The 21,238-nt window shown below is 42.3% G+C and overlaps 1 protein-coding gene across 3 annotated transcripts in view; it reads right to left on the bottom strand.

The window, feature by feature from the left end:
- The window catches only part of LOC137426586 (1-phosphatidylinositol 4,5-bisphosphate phosphodiesterase beta-4), a 305,980-nt gene that overhangs the window by 130,055 nt on the left and 154,687 nt on the right, over nt 1-21,238 (bottom strand). For all 3 annotated transcript variants that reach the window (XR_013623650.1, XM_068115242.2, XM_068115243.2), the window contains exon 11: nt 9,766-9,874. Coding sequence is in view for 2 of the 3 variants with exons in the window: in XM_068115242.2 (XP_067971343.2) it covers nt 9,766-9,874 (109 nt within the window). In the remaining variant the exon portion in view is untranslated. The remainder of the gene's footprint in view (nt 1-9,765; nt 9,875-21,238) is intronic.

Raw genomic sequence — 21,238 nt, 5'->3', positions numbered from 1 at the left:
GTCTGTGCCCACTTGTCATGAGTAGCCGCATTGATGCTTGGTTGTAGAGCGGAGATCCTTAAAATTTCAGATTCCTTGACGAGTTCTTGAGGAAGATCTACATGATCTAGACTGGTCTCCTCATCAAGGGACTTTAGGTCGCGCAGTCTCTTCCGACACGCCGCAAACCAGTGACCAGGCTTCTTGCAGTAGGAGCAGCTAGAATTAATTGCTGGACACTTGGCTTGCCTGTGCACTGACTGGCCACATTTGCTGCAGGGACCGTCATTCCGAAACCGATTCTCAGCTTTGAACAGCTCGGTGGCTTGTGTATGCCTATCAGGCTTGCTCTTACAACGTTGAGTCTGGTGCTGAGTTCGTTCGTTTTCAGATCTGAGGGCTGAGATGAGAGCATCTTCATCTCGGACTATTCTCATATGTTTCTGCGAGAGCTCTAGCTGTTGGCCAATTTCTATAGCTTTAGCTAGTGAGAGCTCCTCACCCCTATCGAGTAATTTCTCTTGGACCCTCTTATCATGGCTGCCATCAATGATGCAATCGACGATTATGTCGTCTGGGGCTTGGTAATCGCAATCCATGAGAATTATCCTCAGATCTTTTATGAAATGATCAAAAGACTCACCACTCCGCTGGCGCCTTTGTTTCAGTCGGTGTCTGGCAACTCTTTTGTTCTTTCTGGGCTGCACATAGTTCTGGAATTTGTTCAGCACTTCCTGCGGGTCGTCTTTCTCTCCTTCCTCCCAAGATAGAGTTTGGTAGATTTGACGACCTTGTTCGCCGATCCACGTTCCGAGCCATCCTGCTTGACGAGGCTTCGTTATGTCTGCGAGCGGCCCTGACAAGACAAAACTGACGTGATTTCTGAACCGGCAAAACTCCTGGTAGAGATCCAGACTCGCCCAGTCGATCGAGGGATGATCAAAGTTCGGAGATGCCATATTTATGGAGACGAAAGGCGGCTTATGGCGTGAATATCAACGAACTTCTGACACCATGTAACGAACTCAAGCAGACTCCATCGTGCCGGAAGCGGAAAACGCGTTTATTGACGCGGTGATGATTCACTCGTGTCTGACGAATAAGCGCGTCCGATAAACCACAACAACAATGCAAATACAAGTCAGAATAATACGTTACAGAGGGAGAGGAAGAGGGAGAGAGAGACTTTGACTTTTCAAGCTCTTTTATTATAAAGGTAAGAAAACCATACAAGTCATGCAAATAATAAAGTCACTACAATTCCAAACATGTGCAGCCGAACAACAACAATAAAAACACCAAACACTAAAATAAAAAATTTAACAAACCATTATCAAGTTTACAAAACCCACCCTTTACACACCATTTTTCCACAAAGGTTTGTAAATCATCTTTCATTTGGCAAAAATAAAATTCCAAGCGTAACCTTGCCGTGACCAGAGTCTTAAACACAATTACCACATCACATAAAATATCAGCATTTGCCAAGAGCTTTGCTTTTCTTGTCTTGTAGATTGCTAATTTTCCAATAGAAATTAAGAAATTAGCAAGAGCAGTCTCAGAGCGTTTTTTGTAACTAAGTGGTATTCCAAAAATAAAAACCCATGTAGAAAAAGAAAAGTTCATACGATTAAAAAAGTTGATAAAAAACCAAAGAAGGGAGAGAGTCTTGCACAATCTACGTAAGCATGGAAAAGGTCTTCAGAAATCATACAAAAAGGGCATTCCACTGAATTATCCTCATTAAAACGATGTACTAAAACATTGGAGGGCAACACCATATGGGCGAGTCTCCAAGCAATATCACCAGTCCTTTTAACAATCGGTGAAACATACATTGCAGACCATTGCGGATGGGAGGGAGACCCAGAAGGCAGTTTCTCTTTCCATCGAGCCCCAAAAGAAACCGGCTGTAACGAGGGAAACCGGATTGAAATACACAAACGATCGTCTCTTTTTATCCTTGCTGGAAAGTGGCGATGAGGATAACAAGATAGATGTTGTGGTGCTATCAGCCGGCAGGCTAGAGCTAGCACAGATCTGTGGTGGTGTATGGTGGGGTCACCAATGTTGGCGGTTGAGCTCAGGCCCAAGTGCCTAAAAACACACAGGATTTCCTGTAGGACCTTGGCGACGCTCCTCAAAGATCTGATACCAGTTCTTACTTGAAGATGTCCTGCAGAGAACCAACTGTTCCTGTTACAGTCACGAAGGTCCCGAGTCGTTTTCACGCCAGCACTCAAAAAACGTTGCACAAAAGCACGTGAGTGAGGAATAGCAGGAAAAAGGGCATTGTAGAAAAGGGGTTCCCGGAGGAACCTTTCACTGTTGTACGTCCCCATTTGCCGAGTTACTGAAATGGACCGCCAGACGTGCAAGACATCTTGGTAAAAGTCAGGGAGGTGCAAAGCATCGACATGTTGCAGCTCCATGAAAAAGAGTCCACAATTGTAGCCTAGCTTGCCGGCCTGTTTTAATATACAGTTTGCAGTAGATTTCCAGGGCAAGGCCTCCAGAAATATAAAACGACGAGCTGTGGAGACTCGGAAGGCCATCACCCGACAAAGAATGTCCACAAGCCCATGACCTCCTTCTGCCAGTGGAAGGCAAATAGTCTCTGGCTTTAGCCAGTGTTTGCCATCCCAAAAGAAGTCAAGTAAACATTTTTGGATTGACGACACCAACGTTGCAGGTGGCTGCAAGGCAATCATTTTATGCCATAAGAGAGGGGCCACCAGGTTGTTAATGACCAGGGCACGACCTCGAAAAGACAAGGTCGACAAAATTCCTCTCCATCTGTTTAATTAATTGCTAATTTTGTGGAGCAAACCATCCCAATTCCTTTTGACAAAACCAGGGGTTCCAAGATAAACACCGAGGTATTTCACAGCTTCTTTTCCCCATGTCAAATTCATAGGGAGAATTGGAAGGGCACAAGGTGGCGTACCGCCGACCCAAACTGCTTTGCATTTGGACCAATTAATTTGCGTTGTACATGTTCGAGAGTAGACCCGTAGGCACTCAAATAGCAGAGCAATGTCATTACTGCTGCGAACAGCAACACATAATCATCAGCATAGGCCAAAATGATAACGGGATTTTCTGATGGAGTCACTGAAAATCCCATAAGAGAAGATCGTAAACGAATCAAAAGGGGCTCAATGCAAAGAGAGTACAAGATTCCAGATAAGGGACAACCTTGCCGAATTCCCCTCCCAATCCGCAAAGGTGAACAGAGACCATCATTGATTTTGATCAAGCTAAAAATGTGATTATACAATAAGGATACATAAGAAATAAAAGATGCCCCAAAACCAAATTGCTTTAAAATGTGAAACAAATACTCATGATTAACAGAGTCAAAAGCCTTTTCTTGGTCAATAAAAAAGAGACCGGTATGTTGTTGTTGAAATGCACACACATCCCACAGGTCTCGTACCAAAAAAATGTTTTCGTGCATAGATCTGTGCATAACACAGTACGATTGATCCTGATGTATAACTGTGCTTAAAACAGTCTTTACACGGTTAGCAAGCGCTTTGGCAAAAATCTTGTAATCTGTGCAGAGAAGAGAAATTGGGCGCCAGTTCTGTATCAATTGCAGATCGTTTTTCTTAGGGATAAGGCAAACAACTGCAGGTCGACAACGAAGGGGTAACAATCCCTCACGCAGGCTGTATACAAACACTGAATGCAAAGCAGGACCAAGCATGTCCCAAAAAGTTTTATAAAATTCAGCTGGTAACCCATCAAAACCAGGAGCCTTATGATCAGCAAGGTCATCTAGCGCAGTTTTAAGTTCACCGAGAGTAATGTTCTCATCCAAGACATGCCGCTGATGCTCATCTATCTGCGGTAAATTGGTCGTAATATTCTGCATTGCAGGCACATCATTAGGCTTAAAGGAAAACACATTCTCAAAATAAGACCGAACAAAATGAACAATCTCCGTATTATCACTACGAATATGCCCATCACTAGCCCGAAGACTAAGCATTTGCTGGCTCGCCTTGGTCGTCTTCTCAAACTGAAAGAAATCTTTACAACATGTGTCTGAGGACAGTAAACCATTCACTCTCAGCCTGACTTACTCCTCAGTCACATTTGCTCTACGGCTAGGATACGGCGGCCGTACCCCCCCTAAATTGACAGAAACGTGCGGCGGCCGCAGAGTTTCTGAGGTGGCCCAAGGGCGTATGGCTATCTTTTACAGGCCGTAGGGGTCGCCGTGGAATGATAGCTTGGAGTTATAACTTTTTTCATTTCTAGGGTGGCCGTAGCAATTCGGCAAGCCGTAGCCATGACAACTGTAAGTGCTGTTATACATATGCAAAAGAACTGGTATATATACCCACTCGTTACCGTCCGTCTGGTCGCACGTTCGCCCTAGGGCCCCCCTGCGGTCGCCTTGCGGGCACCTTGGGGCTACCTTGCGTCTGCCTTGAAAATTCTATGGCCGCCGCAGGGACGCCCTAAGGTCACCGTGCGACATCAAATCAAAGACCGTACGGCACCCCCACGTTTTCGGTCTTCACAATTTATAAATACCCCGTGCGGCTACCCGAAAAATAAAAACATATGTGACTGCTACATTGTGTGACCGTGGAAATACTGCGGCCGCCATAGAAATGCTAGTGGCCGTCGAGCCAAATGTGACTGAAGCATAAGGCACCGATACCATTTTCTTGAATTAATTCCTCAAGCAGAGTTTGTTTTTCAAAGAGGAGTTGACACCGTTTTTCATCACTAAGGACCTCAGCACCTTCCTGCAATCGTAGAATTTCTTGTTTCAAGGCATCAATACATAATTGTTTACTTTGAGAGCAATTGGTTTTGTATTGCTGACAGAAAACACGGATCTGCGCTTTAGCATAGTCCCACCACTGACAGAGATTTAGGAAACGATGTTGGAAATACACAACCTTGTCCCAAAAAACCACAAAGGATGATGTAAAGAAAGGATCGCTCAGAAGGGAGGTGTTAAAAGACCAATACAAGGTGCGGCGTTTGAAACAAGGAAAAGAAAAACACAGTTTTACCAAAGAATGATCAGAGAAACCAGAAGGGACAATATCTGTATATGTCACAAGATTGATAGCAGAGCTAGGAATATATAATTTATCAAGATGAGCAAGTGAAAGATGATTTAGTAAAACCCGACACCAGCTAAATTGCTGCAGGTTTGGGTGTTGTTTCCGCCATACATCGTTGAGGTCATGCCGTGAAATTATATTGGAAAGAGGCCTACTTGAAGCTGGATGTGGCTCTGCATTGTTCCTATCGAAAGTTGGGTTTAAAGTACAGTTAAAGTCATCCCCTAAGCACAACAACGTATCAGAAGAGAGGTGTCTCAGGAAATTAAAGGACTGATTAAAAAAAGTTCCTCCATCTGTACTATCGCTTGGAGCATAGACGTTATAATTAAAAAAATAACCACCTTTAGAGGCCATTTTTCCCCGCAAAGCGGGGGTTGGCCTTTTTCGGGAACCGTGGTTGTTGTTGTTTTTCGGTCCCCTATTTGAAGCAATGTTTTACGGCCGGATGCCCTTCCTGACGCCAACCCTTTTTGCCGCCTTTAACGACAAACAGGGAATTACCAGTGAACTGGTACTCAATTAGCCGACCTCGGAAGGATGACAGGCTGAGTCAACCCCCCTGGCGTTAATTCAGCGATCGACCGGGATTCAAACCCAGGATCCTTGGTATCCTAAGCCGGCACCCTAGCCGCTAGCCCAACACCAGGGATTCGTTAACATAACGTTAAGACGTTAACAAACATAAATCGTTGCTGATTGGTTCGAACTTCATTTTTGAACTTCACTTTCAAAACGACGTTTCGATCATTTTTGACAAAGTTATGGCACTTTGAACTTTGGGAATTCTGATAATTCTGATGATCCTTAACTCAGTGCCATTTTAAGTTTTAATTTCCTTTAAAAAAGATTTTCTCTGCAATAATAGGACCGATTGAGATCAAATTTTCACCGTAGGGGGGACTGGGTCTGTCGAATATTTTAATGGTAATTATGACCTCACAGGTCACGTGGTTCGGCCGCCATATTGTTTTTCATGAAAACACAAAAAACCCTTTTTCTCTGCAACGGCTGAACAGATCGAGGCCAAACTTTGCAGGCAGAATCCGATACCCATGACGAACAAAAAAGTCAGCGAGCATGACGTCATGCCTCACATGGTTTCAGAGTTATGACGTTTTTAAACATGAACCTTTAACACCGAACTCCTCCGTCATTTTTGATCCAATCGAGGGGAAACTTCACAGATCTGTTCAGTATGTCAGTCTACTAAAATGTCCTTTTGGAATATGTGATAGGGCACGCGGTTTGGCAGATATCGTTAATTAAACGAAAATATTTTAAAAATGGATATCTCTTGTTTATTCTCGAGTTCTCCTCAAGCCGCACCGTGCGCCCTCAGCCTCGTCTCGCGAACGTCAAAAGCACGACACAGCGCGCGCTTTCCGGAGGGGCGGAGCCAAGCCGAGCAACATATATATACACATCGATCATTGATCGTGAACCGGAAAATATAATAACTTACTGATATTTAGCGACTCGAAAGGTTCTTTATCAACAACTTATTTTCTCGTGCTTCTGCTGACCTGTCTGCAAGGTGTATAAATCGAAGTCCCGAGTGCGAATCACAGGTGAGCCCGTCCTGAGGTAATTAGTGATTGGGAACGATTCAGAACCTGTGGGTAAATAACCCTTGGTAATTTCTCCAACAGTTTTCTGGACGACAGACTGCCGGTAGGGGACATGTATTGCAGCGCAATACTCAGAATGGTTGTATTGAATAGTATCTTCACCAACTCGCTTGTATTTTTGTAATAAAAAGTCTCTTTCTTTCTTTCTTTCTTTCTTTCTTTCTTTTTTTCTCTCTCTCTCTCTCTCTCTCTCTCTCTCTCTATCTCTATCTCTATCTCTCTCTCTCTCTCTCTCTCTCTCTCTCTCTCTCTCTCTCTCTCCTGTACCATACACTTCGCAGAACGTCGGTGCTGCCACATCAGCTTCTTGAGTGAGGGTTATACTGGGTGGATTGCTGTTGCTTTCCTATCAGTAGTTCGGGCAGGAATTTGTAATTTGTTTGCGGTGCCGGCGATAGCTTGCCTACTCTTCACGAAGGTCACCATGGGATCGTTGACGTCCACAAACTATTACCGGTAGGCAGGACACCTGTTTGACATCCATCCGACGGATGGCACACACACATTGACGAATCACCCTGCCTGTGAAACACCAGGATGGCAGTTTACAGCTGGGTCGAGATTCAAACCCAGGCTAGACAGCTTAGAGGCTAGTGTGCGTACCTATCGGCCATCCTACCAGCCCGACTAAAGGTTTAGCTTTATCTCAAAGGAGTTAGTCCTTCAAATTGGGAAGTAACGTCAGTTGTTCTATCTGCATTTTAGGTTGTGGAAGTTAAATATGTTATGGTATAATTATAAACACAAAACCACCATGGCCAAATCCCACACTCTTGTGATTAGCTGTGTATATCAACATAAACCTCAAAAGGTGGAAGTGCTAGGATATTGATGGCTAAGCTACAAGCCTAATGGGCCAGACATTGCCTCCTGTATTTCCTTGAGCATGGATATCTCACAGTTAACCGACATTTAATGTCCATGCTGTGAAGCATCCACATTCACTCAGGATTTGCAGGGTATTGTAATTGCATTGTCGATGTAATGTAGATGTGATGTGTCATAACAGATGTGGTCTCAAAAAGGAATCTGTCACCATCTATCTATAATTCCAGTAATCTCTGTGTGTATGTTTGTATGTTTGTATGTTTGTATGTTTGTATGTATGTATGTATGTATGTTTGTCTGTGACCGCTGTTTCGCGACAACTACCGGTCCGATATACTTGCAACTTGCCAGGTATATTGCTGGGGACCCGAGGATGTGCCTTTTCAAGGTTTCATATTAATCGGACAAGTAGTTAGCGAGCTATGGCGATTTCTTTACCAAACTCCGCAAGCCGTTCGCTTTGGACCAAACCATTGCATGTAAATAGAGGGGGGGGATTGTCACCGTACTCGCAAGCCGTTCGCTTTGGACCAAACCATTTCATGTAAATAGAGGGGGGGGATTGTCACCGTACTCGCAAGCCGTTCGCTTTGGACCAAACCATTTCATGTAAATAGAGGGGGGGGATATAATTTTAGATATAGATATAGTACGGGCATGCCCTAGTAAAGACAATTTCACAAGGGATGTTTTGTTACCTCCTGCCACTGAAGGTGGATGTAAGTTATGTTTCCACGCCTGTCTCTTTGTGTGTTTGTCTGTTTGTATGTCAACAGCCTACATGTCACATTTTTACTCCAATCTTCACGAAACTTCACCAGATGGTAGAGTTGGTCATAAGCAAGAGGCCTATTGTTTTTGAGGTCAATAGGTCAAAATAGGCCAAAGGTCACCAACTTTGTCGAATTTCTAAAATCCTCAATTATCATCCGATTGACTTGAAATTTGAACAAGATTTGCATATCAGGTCACTGAACTCAACCACTAACTATTTTTGAGAGCAAATGGACAACAGGTCTGATTCCTAAAATCTTTAATTTTCATCCAATTGACTTGAAATTTGAAGAGGATTTGAATGTGGATCTCGATGAGAGAATTTTTTAAAGGGATTCTTCACCATTGAGTGATCGGGCTAAAACGTATATGTAGTATATATTTCTGGTTTGTTTGTTTGTCTGTCTGTGAGCGGGATGCCTCAATATAAGTTATGGACGGATTCGGACGAAACTTGGTGGACAGGTTGGGTGTGTGACGAGGATGAATTGATTCGATTTTGGTGAAGATCTGGATCTGGATACAATATTTTAAAACTTTTTGAAGTGATTCGTCATCAATGAGAGACAGGGCCAAAAACAGTATATCTGAGCATATTAGAAAAAGTGGTGGACCATTTCGGACAAAAATTGGTGGATGAGTTGGTTAGGCGACAAGAACGAGCCGATTTTTTTGATTTTGGTTCAGGTCCGGATGCAGATCCGGCCTATCAGTGGGATACAAAACGTAAACTGTTCAGCCTGATGGAGGCATGCGCTCTACCGAGTGACGTTCTAGTTGTTTCCTGGTTTTGCATCAAACCAGATGAGAAAATTTGTCTTCCTGTCATGCTGTAATAAAAACATTTTACAAGACATAATTTGTAGAGGCTTTCAGAAAAACTCAAATAACGGAGTTCATTTCATCAGCACTCTCAGCATTTCCAGTGCAAAGTGCAACTTGAGGCCATTGCAAGCTATGCATTACAAGCGAGGAACATTTTCCATTCTGTATTGAATCTGAACATAATCCGTTGTTATTGTGTTGTAGCCGAGTGAACATAGTTATTGATAGATGGCTTTACCTACAGTAATAAAACACAATAAATCGGTCTTAATCGAATCAGAATACGACAGGGTTGGGAATTATGCGAGGACATGTCCAACAAAACATGACTGACTACCAAGGGCACTATAAACTCAGGCGACCCTGTAGTTGACAAGCGAGAACAAAAAGTGCTCACTATAAATAAAAGGCCTCATATTGCGAAATATATTGAAAAACGATGATGATTCAAAAAGTATAACAATCAAGCAGGAGAGCAAGGCTGACACTATCCGAGTGCAGGGAAAATTTTAACTTGTCAGAAAAAAAGTTTAATTCTAAATAGTGCGATCACATTCATAAATGAGTGACGTTCCATCCTGAATTGATTTCTAAGTACAAGACACTTGATTATTATGTTTCCGATTATATGGTACCGTTTTTTCTGAAGTCTTCGTTAGGTTCGTACGTGTTGATCAGCTGCTGCGCCCATTTGCAGTCGTACATCGGAAAGAGGATCTCATTGAGGCGCGGGTCCCTCTGACACTGAGATAAAAAAAAAATTCAATTATTAATGCTGCTGAAAAGCAATAGCAGCCTCAGATTTGTACACACAGGGCTTTATGAACAGCCTCAGAAAGGGAAGAGGAGGAGGGGGATAAAAATAAAGAATAACTTTCCTCATTTCCTCACTCAAAATGATGATGCTCCTAATTCCCCAAACCATATCTGAAAAAATTACCAATAATCAAATTAAAACAGTCATACTTCATTGCGTCCTCTTTCCTGAGACAATTTAATCTACAGATAGTATCTATAAAGTATGATCCACATAAGTTTGCATCTCTCATTCCCTGAGTAGATGAGCTAAATACTTTCCTCCAATCAAGTGGCAACGTAGCCACAGAGAATCACTCTTGATTGGAGGAAGATTTTCCATGAAAACTCCACCCAATCAGTCCAATCAGCCAGGAAAACTTAATAAGGCCATCCTACTATTAATTTTAATTGGTCATTGGCTTTAACACCAATACAAATTTTTATTATGGACCATAGGCCTGAAAAAGCTGCATTTATCAAACAAACGGTTTCAAATGGAGCACATTGCTGCCATTAGAACATTTACATTGCATCAGATGTGGCAATAAATGTGAGTTGTTGCTCCCAGCCGGCTCGATGACCGAAGACGCCATTTGCATTTTTCCGCATCCATCTCTACCCGGTTTAGAATCCTATCTGAGCATGGGCAACTTGCTCGTTATATTCAAGTGTCAGTTTCAAAGTACTTTCAGAATGAATGAGTGTTTATAATATGTTGTTATTAAAAAGAATGTTTACATGACAAAAAGGCATACAAGTGTTGTTACAAGTGAGGGTGATATGCATTATCACGTGTTGTATGATTTGTAGAGGTTTACGTGAGGAAGTATAGAGAATTTAGTCTTTCACATTTGCTTCCTACATTTTCTGGATGAGATTATAATATATATTTTTCATTTTAAAGATGTCATCCTTATATCTATATAATAATAGCGTAAGGACTCGACTTTGTTATCCCTTTTACGCCGCACCCAGTGACCCGATGCCCACGGCACTAATGGATTTACGATCTACGAACCGCGCTCTTTGTTTATCACGTACAGACATACTCGAAAAATCTGAATTTGCCGACGTTGGGGCCCAAAAGCATCCGATTAACCGCCGATACGACGCCATCTTATAACGCCATCTTATGACGCCATCGTATTGGCGTCTGCTGGGCGAAGGCGAAGCAAGCCGTCCGCTGATTGGACAATCCAGAGCATGCATTTGTGCCGGTGTCGGCAATCGTTGTTCATATACGCACTCTTCATTCTCATCTTTCTTCGTAACTCTTACTCAGACAAGCAAATCCCCTATGCCATCCATAATGGTACACTCTATCCATACACCACATCCTCCCTTCCGTGGATGTTCCACGGGTTTCGGCTAGTATTCATATATATTTGTTGTTGAAGTGTGCGGCGTCACCATGCCTAGATCAAAAGAGCTCTCTGAGGCCTTCAGAAAGAAGGTTATAGCTGCCTACGAGTCTGGGAAGGGATTGAAAAAGATCTCCAAACAATTTGAAATCAATCATTCGACTGTCCGGAAGATCATCTACAAGTGGAGAAGATTCCAAACAACTGCCAACTTGTTCAGGCCAGGCCACCCCAGCAAGTTCAGCCTGAGAGCAGACCGCAAGATGCTGAAAGAAGTCTCTAAGAACCCCAGAATGTCAGCGCAGCGTGACCAAGGGTTGGCGTCAGGAAGGGCATCCGGCCATAAAAACATTGCCTCAAACAGGGAACCATGATTGTCATGGGGCCCGCAAGGCTAACCCCCGCTCTAGCAGGAAAAATGGCCTTTAAAAAAACAAAAACGATCATTCATATATTCATATATCCTTATTTTCTTTCATTCATATCTCACTGTGCATTGAATGTAAGGGACCTAATATTTAACCCTTGAAACCACCATTCATCGTTTTGAGGCTGCTGTGCAAACATTCCTGCGATAGGAACTAGTCATTTACAACCCAATGGAGGTGTAACAGTTGTGCACGGAAGTTTCACCACTTCACAAAGTATTAATGGAGGGAAGGAGAGATCCACACACTAATGTTAGGGAAGAACGGGGATGGCCAGGGGAGGGGAGTAATGTTAAGACAATGGCCGCAAGATAGGTGCGGGCAAAGAGTTGTGTAATGGTATGGAAAATTCTGGAAACTGCTGGAGAACAAAAGAATCAGACCCTTGAAGCCAGGTTGGATCTAGGATTCCCTAGCGTTGGCAGGGCTGCCCGAAGTGAGCAGATTAGCTATTAAAACCAGTGTCGCAACACAGACAGTGAGTTGGAGTAGGTTGGGGCCAAAGCGGCAGTGTCTTAGAGCCAAGCTGGGCCAAAGGATGAGAAGATAGAGGTGGTGTGAGCAAATGTGCTGAAATAAGAGTCCGGGCAAGACTGTGTGCCGTGCATTTCTCTCACGTTGCAGCTTTTAAGAGAGTGAATCTGTTTCCGCATGTTGATTGTTAAGCATCACAAGCGATGAACATTATGATATATTTCACTCGAAGAAATGAGCTGCATTTTCCTCCTCCATGTTGTCCTCTCTGCTACCTAAGCACTTATTCAGAGACCCACAAACTGCACATTATGAATACAGTAATGTAAACTAGAACAGCACTCAGTAGAGAGCATACCTCTGCAGGTGAACAGTTTACGTTTTGTATCCCAGAGTAGACCAGAAAATCACAATAAAGAATCACATTTAATAAAAATCATCCGTCCACAACTTTTTGAGATATCCCGCTATGTGTAGTTTTTGGCCCTATCTCCCAATGGTGACGAATCACTTAAAGCCGGATCCGAATCCGGATCTTCTGCAAAATCGAATCATTTCGTCCTTGTCACACACGCTACCTCTCTGCCAAATTTCGTCCGAATCAATCCACTACTTTTTGAGATATTTTGTTCACAAACAAACGGACAAACAAACAGACAGACAGACAGGGGTGAAAACATAACCTCCATCCACCTTTGGTAGCAGAGGTAACTAGAACGTGACTCGGTAGTGTGCATACCTCTGTAAAGGATGAACAATTTCGGTTTTCTATCCCACTGATAGGCCGGATCGGCATCGGTACCTGAACCATCGGTACCAGCTCTTTCTTGTCACCCAGCCAACCTATCCCCCAGATTTCGTCTGAATTCGTCCATAACGTTTTGAGATATCCTGCTCACAGACAGACACAAAGACAAACAAACAAACAGACAGACGAACAGGGGTGAAAACATAACCTCCGTCCACCTTCGTTGGCAGAGGTAAAAACTGGCAGGAGCTCTCAATGTTAGGCCCTTGTTGTCCATCAGTCCTTTGTATTTCCCCCTTCCCCCTCCCCCTTCCCCCTCCCCCTTCGACAAATACACTAAACAGATCACAAAGTCAGCCTTCTTTCACCTGAAAAACATTGCCCGTCTCCGTCCATCCCTCTCCTCCACGGCTGCAGAAACCCTCATCCACGCCTTCATCACCTCCCGTCTGGACTACTGCAATAGCCTCCTCTATGGTTCACCCTCAAAAATCACCAATAAACTCCAATACATTCAGAACTCCGCTGCCCGTCTACTCACCCATTCCCGGACCCGTGACCACATCACCCCCGTCCTTTACAAGCTTCACTGGCTCCCCATCCCCCAGAGAATCCAGTACAAAATCCTCCTCTTGACATACAAAGCCCTCCATAACCTGGCGCCATCCTACCTGGCTGACCTCCTCTCCAGACACACTCCCACCCGCAACCTCCGCTCTGCTGGTACCAACCTTCTGACCCCCTCCATCCGGACCAAATTCAGATCCTGGGGGGACAGGGCCTTCTCCATCGCTGCTCCCACCCTCTGGAACTCACTACCTCACACCATCAGAGACTCCTCCTCACTCACCACATTCAAAACATCACTAAAGACCCACCTGTTCAACACTGCATTCAACATTCAACCCACAGCATTTAACCCCTGACTATCTCTTCTCCTTCTCCCTCCTTTTGCTTTAAATATTTCCCTATTGATTCTTGTCTTTTTGCAATTGTTGTTTTCATGTATTGTTATGCATTATGTTTTCCACTCTGTCAAAGTGCCTTTGGGCTTCTGGAAAAGCGCTATCTATCTATAATTCCACTAATCTCTGTGTGTATGTGTGTGTGTATGTGTGTATGCGACAACGATTTCTCGACAACTACCGGTCCGATATACTTGAAACTTGCCAGGTATATTGCTGGGGACCCGAGGATGTGCCTTTTCAAGGTTTGAAATTAATCGGACAAGTACTTACCGAGCTATGGCGATTTAGCCGTTCGCCGTTCGCTTTGGCGTTGCGAATGGACCAAACCATTCCATGTAAATAGAGGGGGGGGTTCTGTGGTCGTTGCGAATGGACGAAACCATTTCATGTAAATAGAGGGGGGGGATTGTCACTGTACTCGCAAGCCGTTCGCCGTTCGCTTTGGCGTTGCGAATGGACCAAACCATTTCATGTAAATAGAGGGGGGGGGATATAATTTTAGATAGATATATAGTACGGGCATATATATAGTACGGGCATGCCCTAGTACAAAATAAATGAATTATTATTATTATTATTATTTCAATGTCCATACCTCTCTTTGGAGAAACTGAATTTTAAAAAATCTATTACCTCCTATATTGGAGTGAAGGGTTTAAAATCGATCCACATCTATATATACTGAATGACATTTACAGGAATTGTCCCTAGTAAATAAATATTTGTGAAGTTGAATAAATTCATTTTCCTAAATGATTTGCCTTAGTTATGTCGCCTCAATGCGCATCCATGGTGCAAGGTTGAATTTGCGTAAACTAAATTAGGGATCACGATTTGCAAGGACTGAACTTCTCGGCTCAATTTTTCAACCGGATGACAGCGGGAAGGTATAAATATTTGTGAAGGTATAAATATATGTGAAGTATATACTGTTGGGGAAACAGTGTGCTTCTCCCCGAGAAATCCGATAGGACGTCTGGGATCGAGCTGAAAGCCCAGCTCGTGACAGTGTTCCAAGATCAATGGCGTCCTTCCCTCCAGGGCTTCAAGCAGATAGCGCACGTCCATATCATGTAATCTTCCATTCCTCCCTGTGATCTGTTTCTATCCTCATTGACCCCATCTCTCCAAACTCTCTCACTTGCACGTTGCTGGGTTTCCTCTCTTTCTCCTTCTTTCCTTTTTGCTGTTTTTTTCAATCTCACACTTCTTGTGTCTGACTGTGCAGGCCCCACTGCGCATTACCTGCATGTTGCCTTTCACCCGACACCACCTCGCTCTTCAATTAACTTCGATCTTGTGAACAAACAATATTAAGGTGCATGTTAAGGCAGACACAGGAAATCATTGTAAATGTGCTGGCAATGGAATTAAACTAATTTAATTCAAGTAGGCCTCAATATGTCTGCCATGTTATTCGATGTCAGCATCATTCAACAAGCTGCACAGCCAAATAAGCGATTCCAAAAAAAAAGTAAGAGTTCATCCCACTGATAGTTTGCCTCCCATTTATTGTTTACAGTTTTTGTGACACTTTTGTGATCCGACATACTCGACCCACAATGAACTGTTTGATAAGCCCAAGTGATGATGTCACCAACATGTAACTGTTTGACATCGTTGTTGCTCGAGAGGGTGTACGCATGTTAGATCAACACCAAAAGTGGGCTAAAGACTGCTCTCCAACCCAATTCCAGTAAACATTTTCAAAGGAGCATTTTGAAGAAATGACTCCCGAATAATATAAAAAAGGAAGTGGAGAAAAGGAGGAGGATTCATTATTTGGAAATAATTATTTAATTACACAGCGAGATAGATGGAGGTGTTGGATTTATAAATAGAGCGTTTACATGGTTGACATTTATTTTTTCGTATGCAAAGTCGAGGCTCATGGAAGAGATGAAGCAGAGAATAGAAAAAAACATCTGGACCAGTGGAAAGCAGGGAAACACCAAGAGCAGGCTCGAGGAAGAGATAATGGAGAAGGGAATTGATTAATGAGGGAACGTGTGTGAGATTTGTCATAAGTATGAATGAAATTTTTTAATGTTGATATTTCAAAAAAAATAAATTGGATGGAAATATGTCGATCGATTGACACCCTTATTATACAAGGATATACAAAGAATTCGGACACAGGAGGAGGCCATTTGGCCCACCATGTTATAAATGGATGAGTTGTGTGTGTGTGTGTGTGTGTGTGTGTGTGTGTGTGTGTGTGTGTGTGTGTGTGTGTGTGCATGCGTGTGTGTGTGTGCATGCGTGTGTGCATGTGTGCACACGAGTGTGAGGCATACTTCTCGTATTAAACCAATTATTAAACCAAGACCCAAAAGTACTAAACCCAAAAGTCCACGAGCAACCAAAATACTCCGAGGACCCAAAATACGACAGAGTCTGGCAGGCAGGTATGCTACAAGGCGGCGAAGACCAATGAAAATTTGGTCCAATGGACCCATGGGCCCCCTAATGTGAATGAAATGCATCAGTTTATCCACTTCATTTCATTTATGGGTAGGGAAGGGACAAAGATTCAGGCACGGAGACATCACCAGGGTGTTTTAATGTTAATTTTGGGCGAGGGTGAATGAAGAGGTAGGCTGAGGGATCAACAAACTTGTAGGTAGCTACATCATGACAGCACATTCTCTGCATTTCAATCGGAAGCATATTTTTGCTTTATAAAATGATCGGTTTATTCAAAGACTATCCATTAATCATGCAACATAGTCAAATTGCAGTTATGGTCCAGGAACAAGGACCAAGTAAAAATGAGTTCGCTCAACCCAAACTACATCACAAAGGTAGGACCCCATAGGGTGGTAGTATGGTCCGTCTGGAACATCTATAGGTGGTATGTGGCTCAAGCTTTTGGGTCTCACTATCTGCCGTGATCTTTCTTGGGAAAACCACATTTCCAAGCTGGCCTCCAAAGCCAGTCGCCGACTGGGCATCCTCCGTCGTGCGAAGTCCTTCCTTGGTACACCTGAGCTCCTCACCACATACAAGGCTTTCATCCGCAGCTCAATGGAATACTGTTCCCCCCTCTTTCAGCCATTCCTTGGAGGATTTACTGGCATGTTTAGGGTCATTGTCATGTTGCAAGGTCCACCTTCGGTTGAGCTTCAACTTTCCGACAGATGGCCTCACATTATCCTCAAGCACCCTCTGGTACAATGAAGAATTCATAGTGGATTCTATGATGATGAGCTGCCCAGGCCCTGATGCAGCAAAGCTGCCCCAAACCATATTTCCACCACCATGCTTTACAGTTGGTATCAGGTTCTTGTGGTCAAATGCTGTCTTTGGTTTTCGCCAAAGATGTCTTCTGCTACTGTGGGCAAATAGCTCTACCTTTGACTCATCTGTCCAGAGCACATTGCTCCAGAAGTGCTGGTCTTTGCCTAGGTGTTCATTGGCAAATTTTAGTCTTGCCCAGATGTTCTTTCTGGACAGCAAAGGTTTCCTCCTGGCACACCTCCCATGTAGATCAAATTTGTGCAGCCTCTTTCTAATGGTAGACTCGTGCACTTGAACATCAACAGTGGCAAGAGCTACCTGTAGGTTCCGTGATGACATTCTGGAGTTCTTAGAGACTTCTTTCAGCATCTTGCGGTCTGCTCTCGGGCTGAACTTGCTGGGGCGGCCTGGCCTGAACAAGTTGGCAGTTGTTTGGAATCTTCTCCACTTGTAGATGATCTTCCGGACAGTCGAATGATTGATTTCAAATTGTTTGGAGATCTTTTTAAATCCCTTCCCAGACTTGTAGGCATCTATAACCTTCTTTCTGAAGGCCTCAAAGAGCTCTTTTGATCTAGGCATGGTGACGCCGCACACTTCAACAACAAAGTGTAAACCAAACTAAATGTCTGAGTTTTAAATAAGACTTGTTCCTCCAAGATCCTCTCTAACGATGTTCAAATCATTTGCACCTGAGCTGGTGCACCTGATTCTAATTTTAGATATTTGAAGTAGTGATAAATGTAGGGGTGTACTTACTTTTTCCACATGCGAAATTTGCATTTATGTTTATTTAAATTATACAATGGACTACAAAATGTAAATGTTTCATGATATTTGTTATATTATATCACCTTTATCTTTCAATATTGTTGAAATGAAGATCAAATTGCTGTATGTTGAAATATGTTGAAAAAGTCAAAACTTTACATGGGGTGTACTTACTTTTTGACGTGACTGTGATGTGCTATCATTGTCCAAAATGTCATAAAAATTCTCAGTTATGAGACACAAAGTGATTCATTTGTCCAGTTTCCATTTAATTTTGACTAATTGATTTATTTATTTTTTCTGAGAAAAGCTCATTCAATAAGCCATTTTTTTTTATGTATACACTGGTGTTGGGCTAGCTAGCGGCTAGGGTGCCAGCTTAGGATACCTCGGATCCTGGGTTCGCAATCCCGGTCGATCACTGAATTAACGCCAGGGGGGTTGACTCAGCCTGTCATCCTTCCGAGGTCATGCAAATTGAGTACCAGTTCACTGGTAATTCCCTGGTTGTCGTAAAAAGGCGACAAAAAGGGTTGGCGGTAGGAAGGGCATCCGGCCGTAAAACATTGCTTCAAAAAAGGGGACCAAAAAAACAACAACAACCATGGTCCCCGAAAAAGGCCAACCCCCGCTTGCGGGGAAAAATGGCCTCTAAAGGTGGTTTATACATTGACAGATTCAGAGGGTGAAAAAGGGGGCGTGTCACCCCTTTTTTGGATAAATGGCCATATGCAAAAAAAAAATCACAATGTATTCTCATATTTGGGTCAATGCGCCACTTATATCACGATTTGTACTTCCCAAAGCACCTATTCAGCTGCACCAGATCTGCCACTGTATGTGAATAGTAGTTAGGCTAGTTGAAACAAAAATCACCTTTGAAAACAGACATGTGAAACATACATATATCAATGTAAACATACTAGTAACACTTTAAAGTATTGATGAGCCAAACTTACTTTCATATTCTTCATTAAGCATCTTCCATAGCTCATGTCTAGTGATAGTGTGTTTATAGCTGCAATGGCGGATTCAGGGGATGTTACACTTTCAAGTGGTGTGAGGCCCTTCAACAGAAAGATTGTTATGACTTGCCATCAGCATTATAATCCTCTATGTTGTTGTTGTTGTTGTTGTTGTAGTATAGTCCCGGACAGTTCTCTCGAACAAGGCCACGGCGCGGAGAAAGTTCAACAATCTCCCAAGGTGCTGGATCTTTCATCATCAGCGCTGGCTTCAGGATGCCCTTTTGAAATTCCCATCCATTTCCAGCAGGTGTTGACATGTCTTGCTTGCTGTCCAATGCCCTACTCCACATAGCTGTCTGATCGTTCACTCTCTTTTCATGTTGAATGAGGCTATCTTGTGTTGGAGGGAGACTCTCGTTTTCCTGCCCTTTATGACAAAAAGCCAGTACCTCATATCATTAACTTTGTCACCAGCTTTCATGTTTGTTGTGTATAGACTGCAAAAAAGCCTCATCCGCTGCCTTGGTTCTGTCACTGAACTTGCCAGATTCCAGCATTAAATGATGGAAGGCTTTTTTTCTTGCTATTCCCAAAGACAGTAGGAAATATAGATCATGCTCTGAAACGCAATAAGCAAGAGTACAAATGTCCCTTATGTAATTTTTTCCCAAGACTGTGTTCTATGAACTCTCCAGTTATTTAATGGTTTAAATATGAATGTAAATAAATAAGTTTTAAAATATTGTATGCACAAATTGTATTTTAACCCATCCCCCTACCGCCTCCTCCCATAATGGGAGATGGGGTTTTGCAATCACGTACGTACGTGTGTGTGTGTGTGTGTGTGTGTGTGTGTGTGTGTGTGTGTGTGTGTGTGTGTGTGTGTGTCCCATGAGATTTTTACCATTTGAACTTTTGTCATCAAATTTTCAACAAAGCTTTATTATGATAATAAGGAGAAGGCAAATTAACAATTTGGTCAAAGGGTCAAAAGTCAACATCACCTAAAATCATCAATTTTCATCCAATTGACCTTAATTTTAATTTACCATTTGAGCTTACCATCAAATTTTCAACAAAGCTTTATTATGATAATAAGAAGGCAAATTAATAATTTGGTCAAAGGGTCAAAAGTCAACATCACCGAAAATCAATTTTCATCCAATTGACCTGAAATTTTAATTTACCATTTGAGCTTAGCCATCAAATTTTCAACAAAGCTTTATTATGATAATAAGAAGGCAAATTAATAATTTGGTCAAAGGGTCAAAAGTCAACATCACCGATAATCATCAATTTTCATCCAATTGACCTGAAATTTTAATTTACCATTTGAGCTTAGCCATCAAATTTTCAACAAAGCTTTATTATGATAATAAGAAGGCAAATTAATAATTTGGTCAAAGGGTCAAAAGTCAACATCACCTAAAATCATCAATTTTCATCCAATTGACCTGAAATTTTAATTTACCATTTGAGCTTAGCCATCAAATTTTCAACAAAGCTTTATTATGATAATAAGGAGAAGGCAAATTAATAATTTGGTCAAAAGGTCAGAAGTCAACATCACCGAAAATCATCAATTTTCATCCAATTGACCCAAAAATTTTATTTATCATTTGAGCTTAGCCATCAAATTTTCAACAAAGCTTTATTATGATAATAAGGAGAAGGCAAATTAATAATTTGGTCAAAAGGTCAGAAGTCAGCATCACATCGAATCATCAAAGCAGGGTTTGCATATTGGGTCACTGAAGCATATTGCTTTTGAGGTCAAAAGGTCAGGGTCGCCTAAAATCGTCAATTATTTAAGCTGTTTTCATCATGTTTTGCATACAGAAGGAGAAAAAGTCTGAATACAAAGCGGAGGCGGACGTTAATGATAGGCTTTGCATTTTCAGATGCTTTCTAGTTCCAATTGTATTTTTATTTAAAATTAACTGAAATAAATATATTAACAAAGTCAAACATATTTGGTTAATGAGACTGCCCAAACTTAAGTATATAAATAGTATCAGTTTTGGGAAATTTAGACATTATTGAAAAATTGCGTTTTTATAAAAACTCATACCACCGTTTGATACCACACACTACCTATGAGGGGACAAGAGGGGACAAGCACATGCAAATGCAATTAACAATTCAATATATGAAAGATTACAAAGCTTGAAACTATAAAAAAAAAATCTTTGAGCATGTAATATAATGTCGTTCACCACTTCACTGCTCCCCACACACACTCCAGGTAGAATACAAGCAAGCAAAGCAGTGAGCAGACCTTCAGCCAGGTGATACAGAAACGTCGGCGAGCGTAAATCTGTCGGAGTTGAGCAACTTAAGAAGAAACCTTCA

This window comes from Myxine glutinosa, chromosome 5 (assembly GCF_964187855.1).
Source record: "Myxine glutinosa chromosome 5, kmMyxGlut1.1, whole genome shotgun sequence".
In the NCBI taxonomy this organism is placed as follows: Eukaryota; Metazoa; Chordata; class Myxini; order Myxiniformes; family Myxinidae; genus Myxine; species Myxine glutinosa.
The sequence above is the reverse complement of the archived record's forward strand: the minus strand, read 5'-3'. Positions and strand labels throughout refer to the sequence as shown.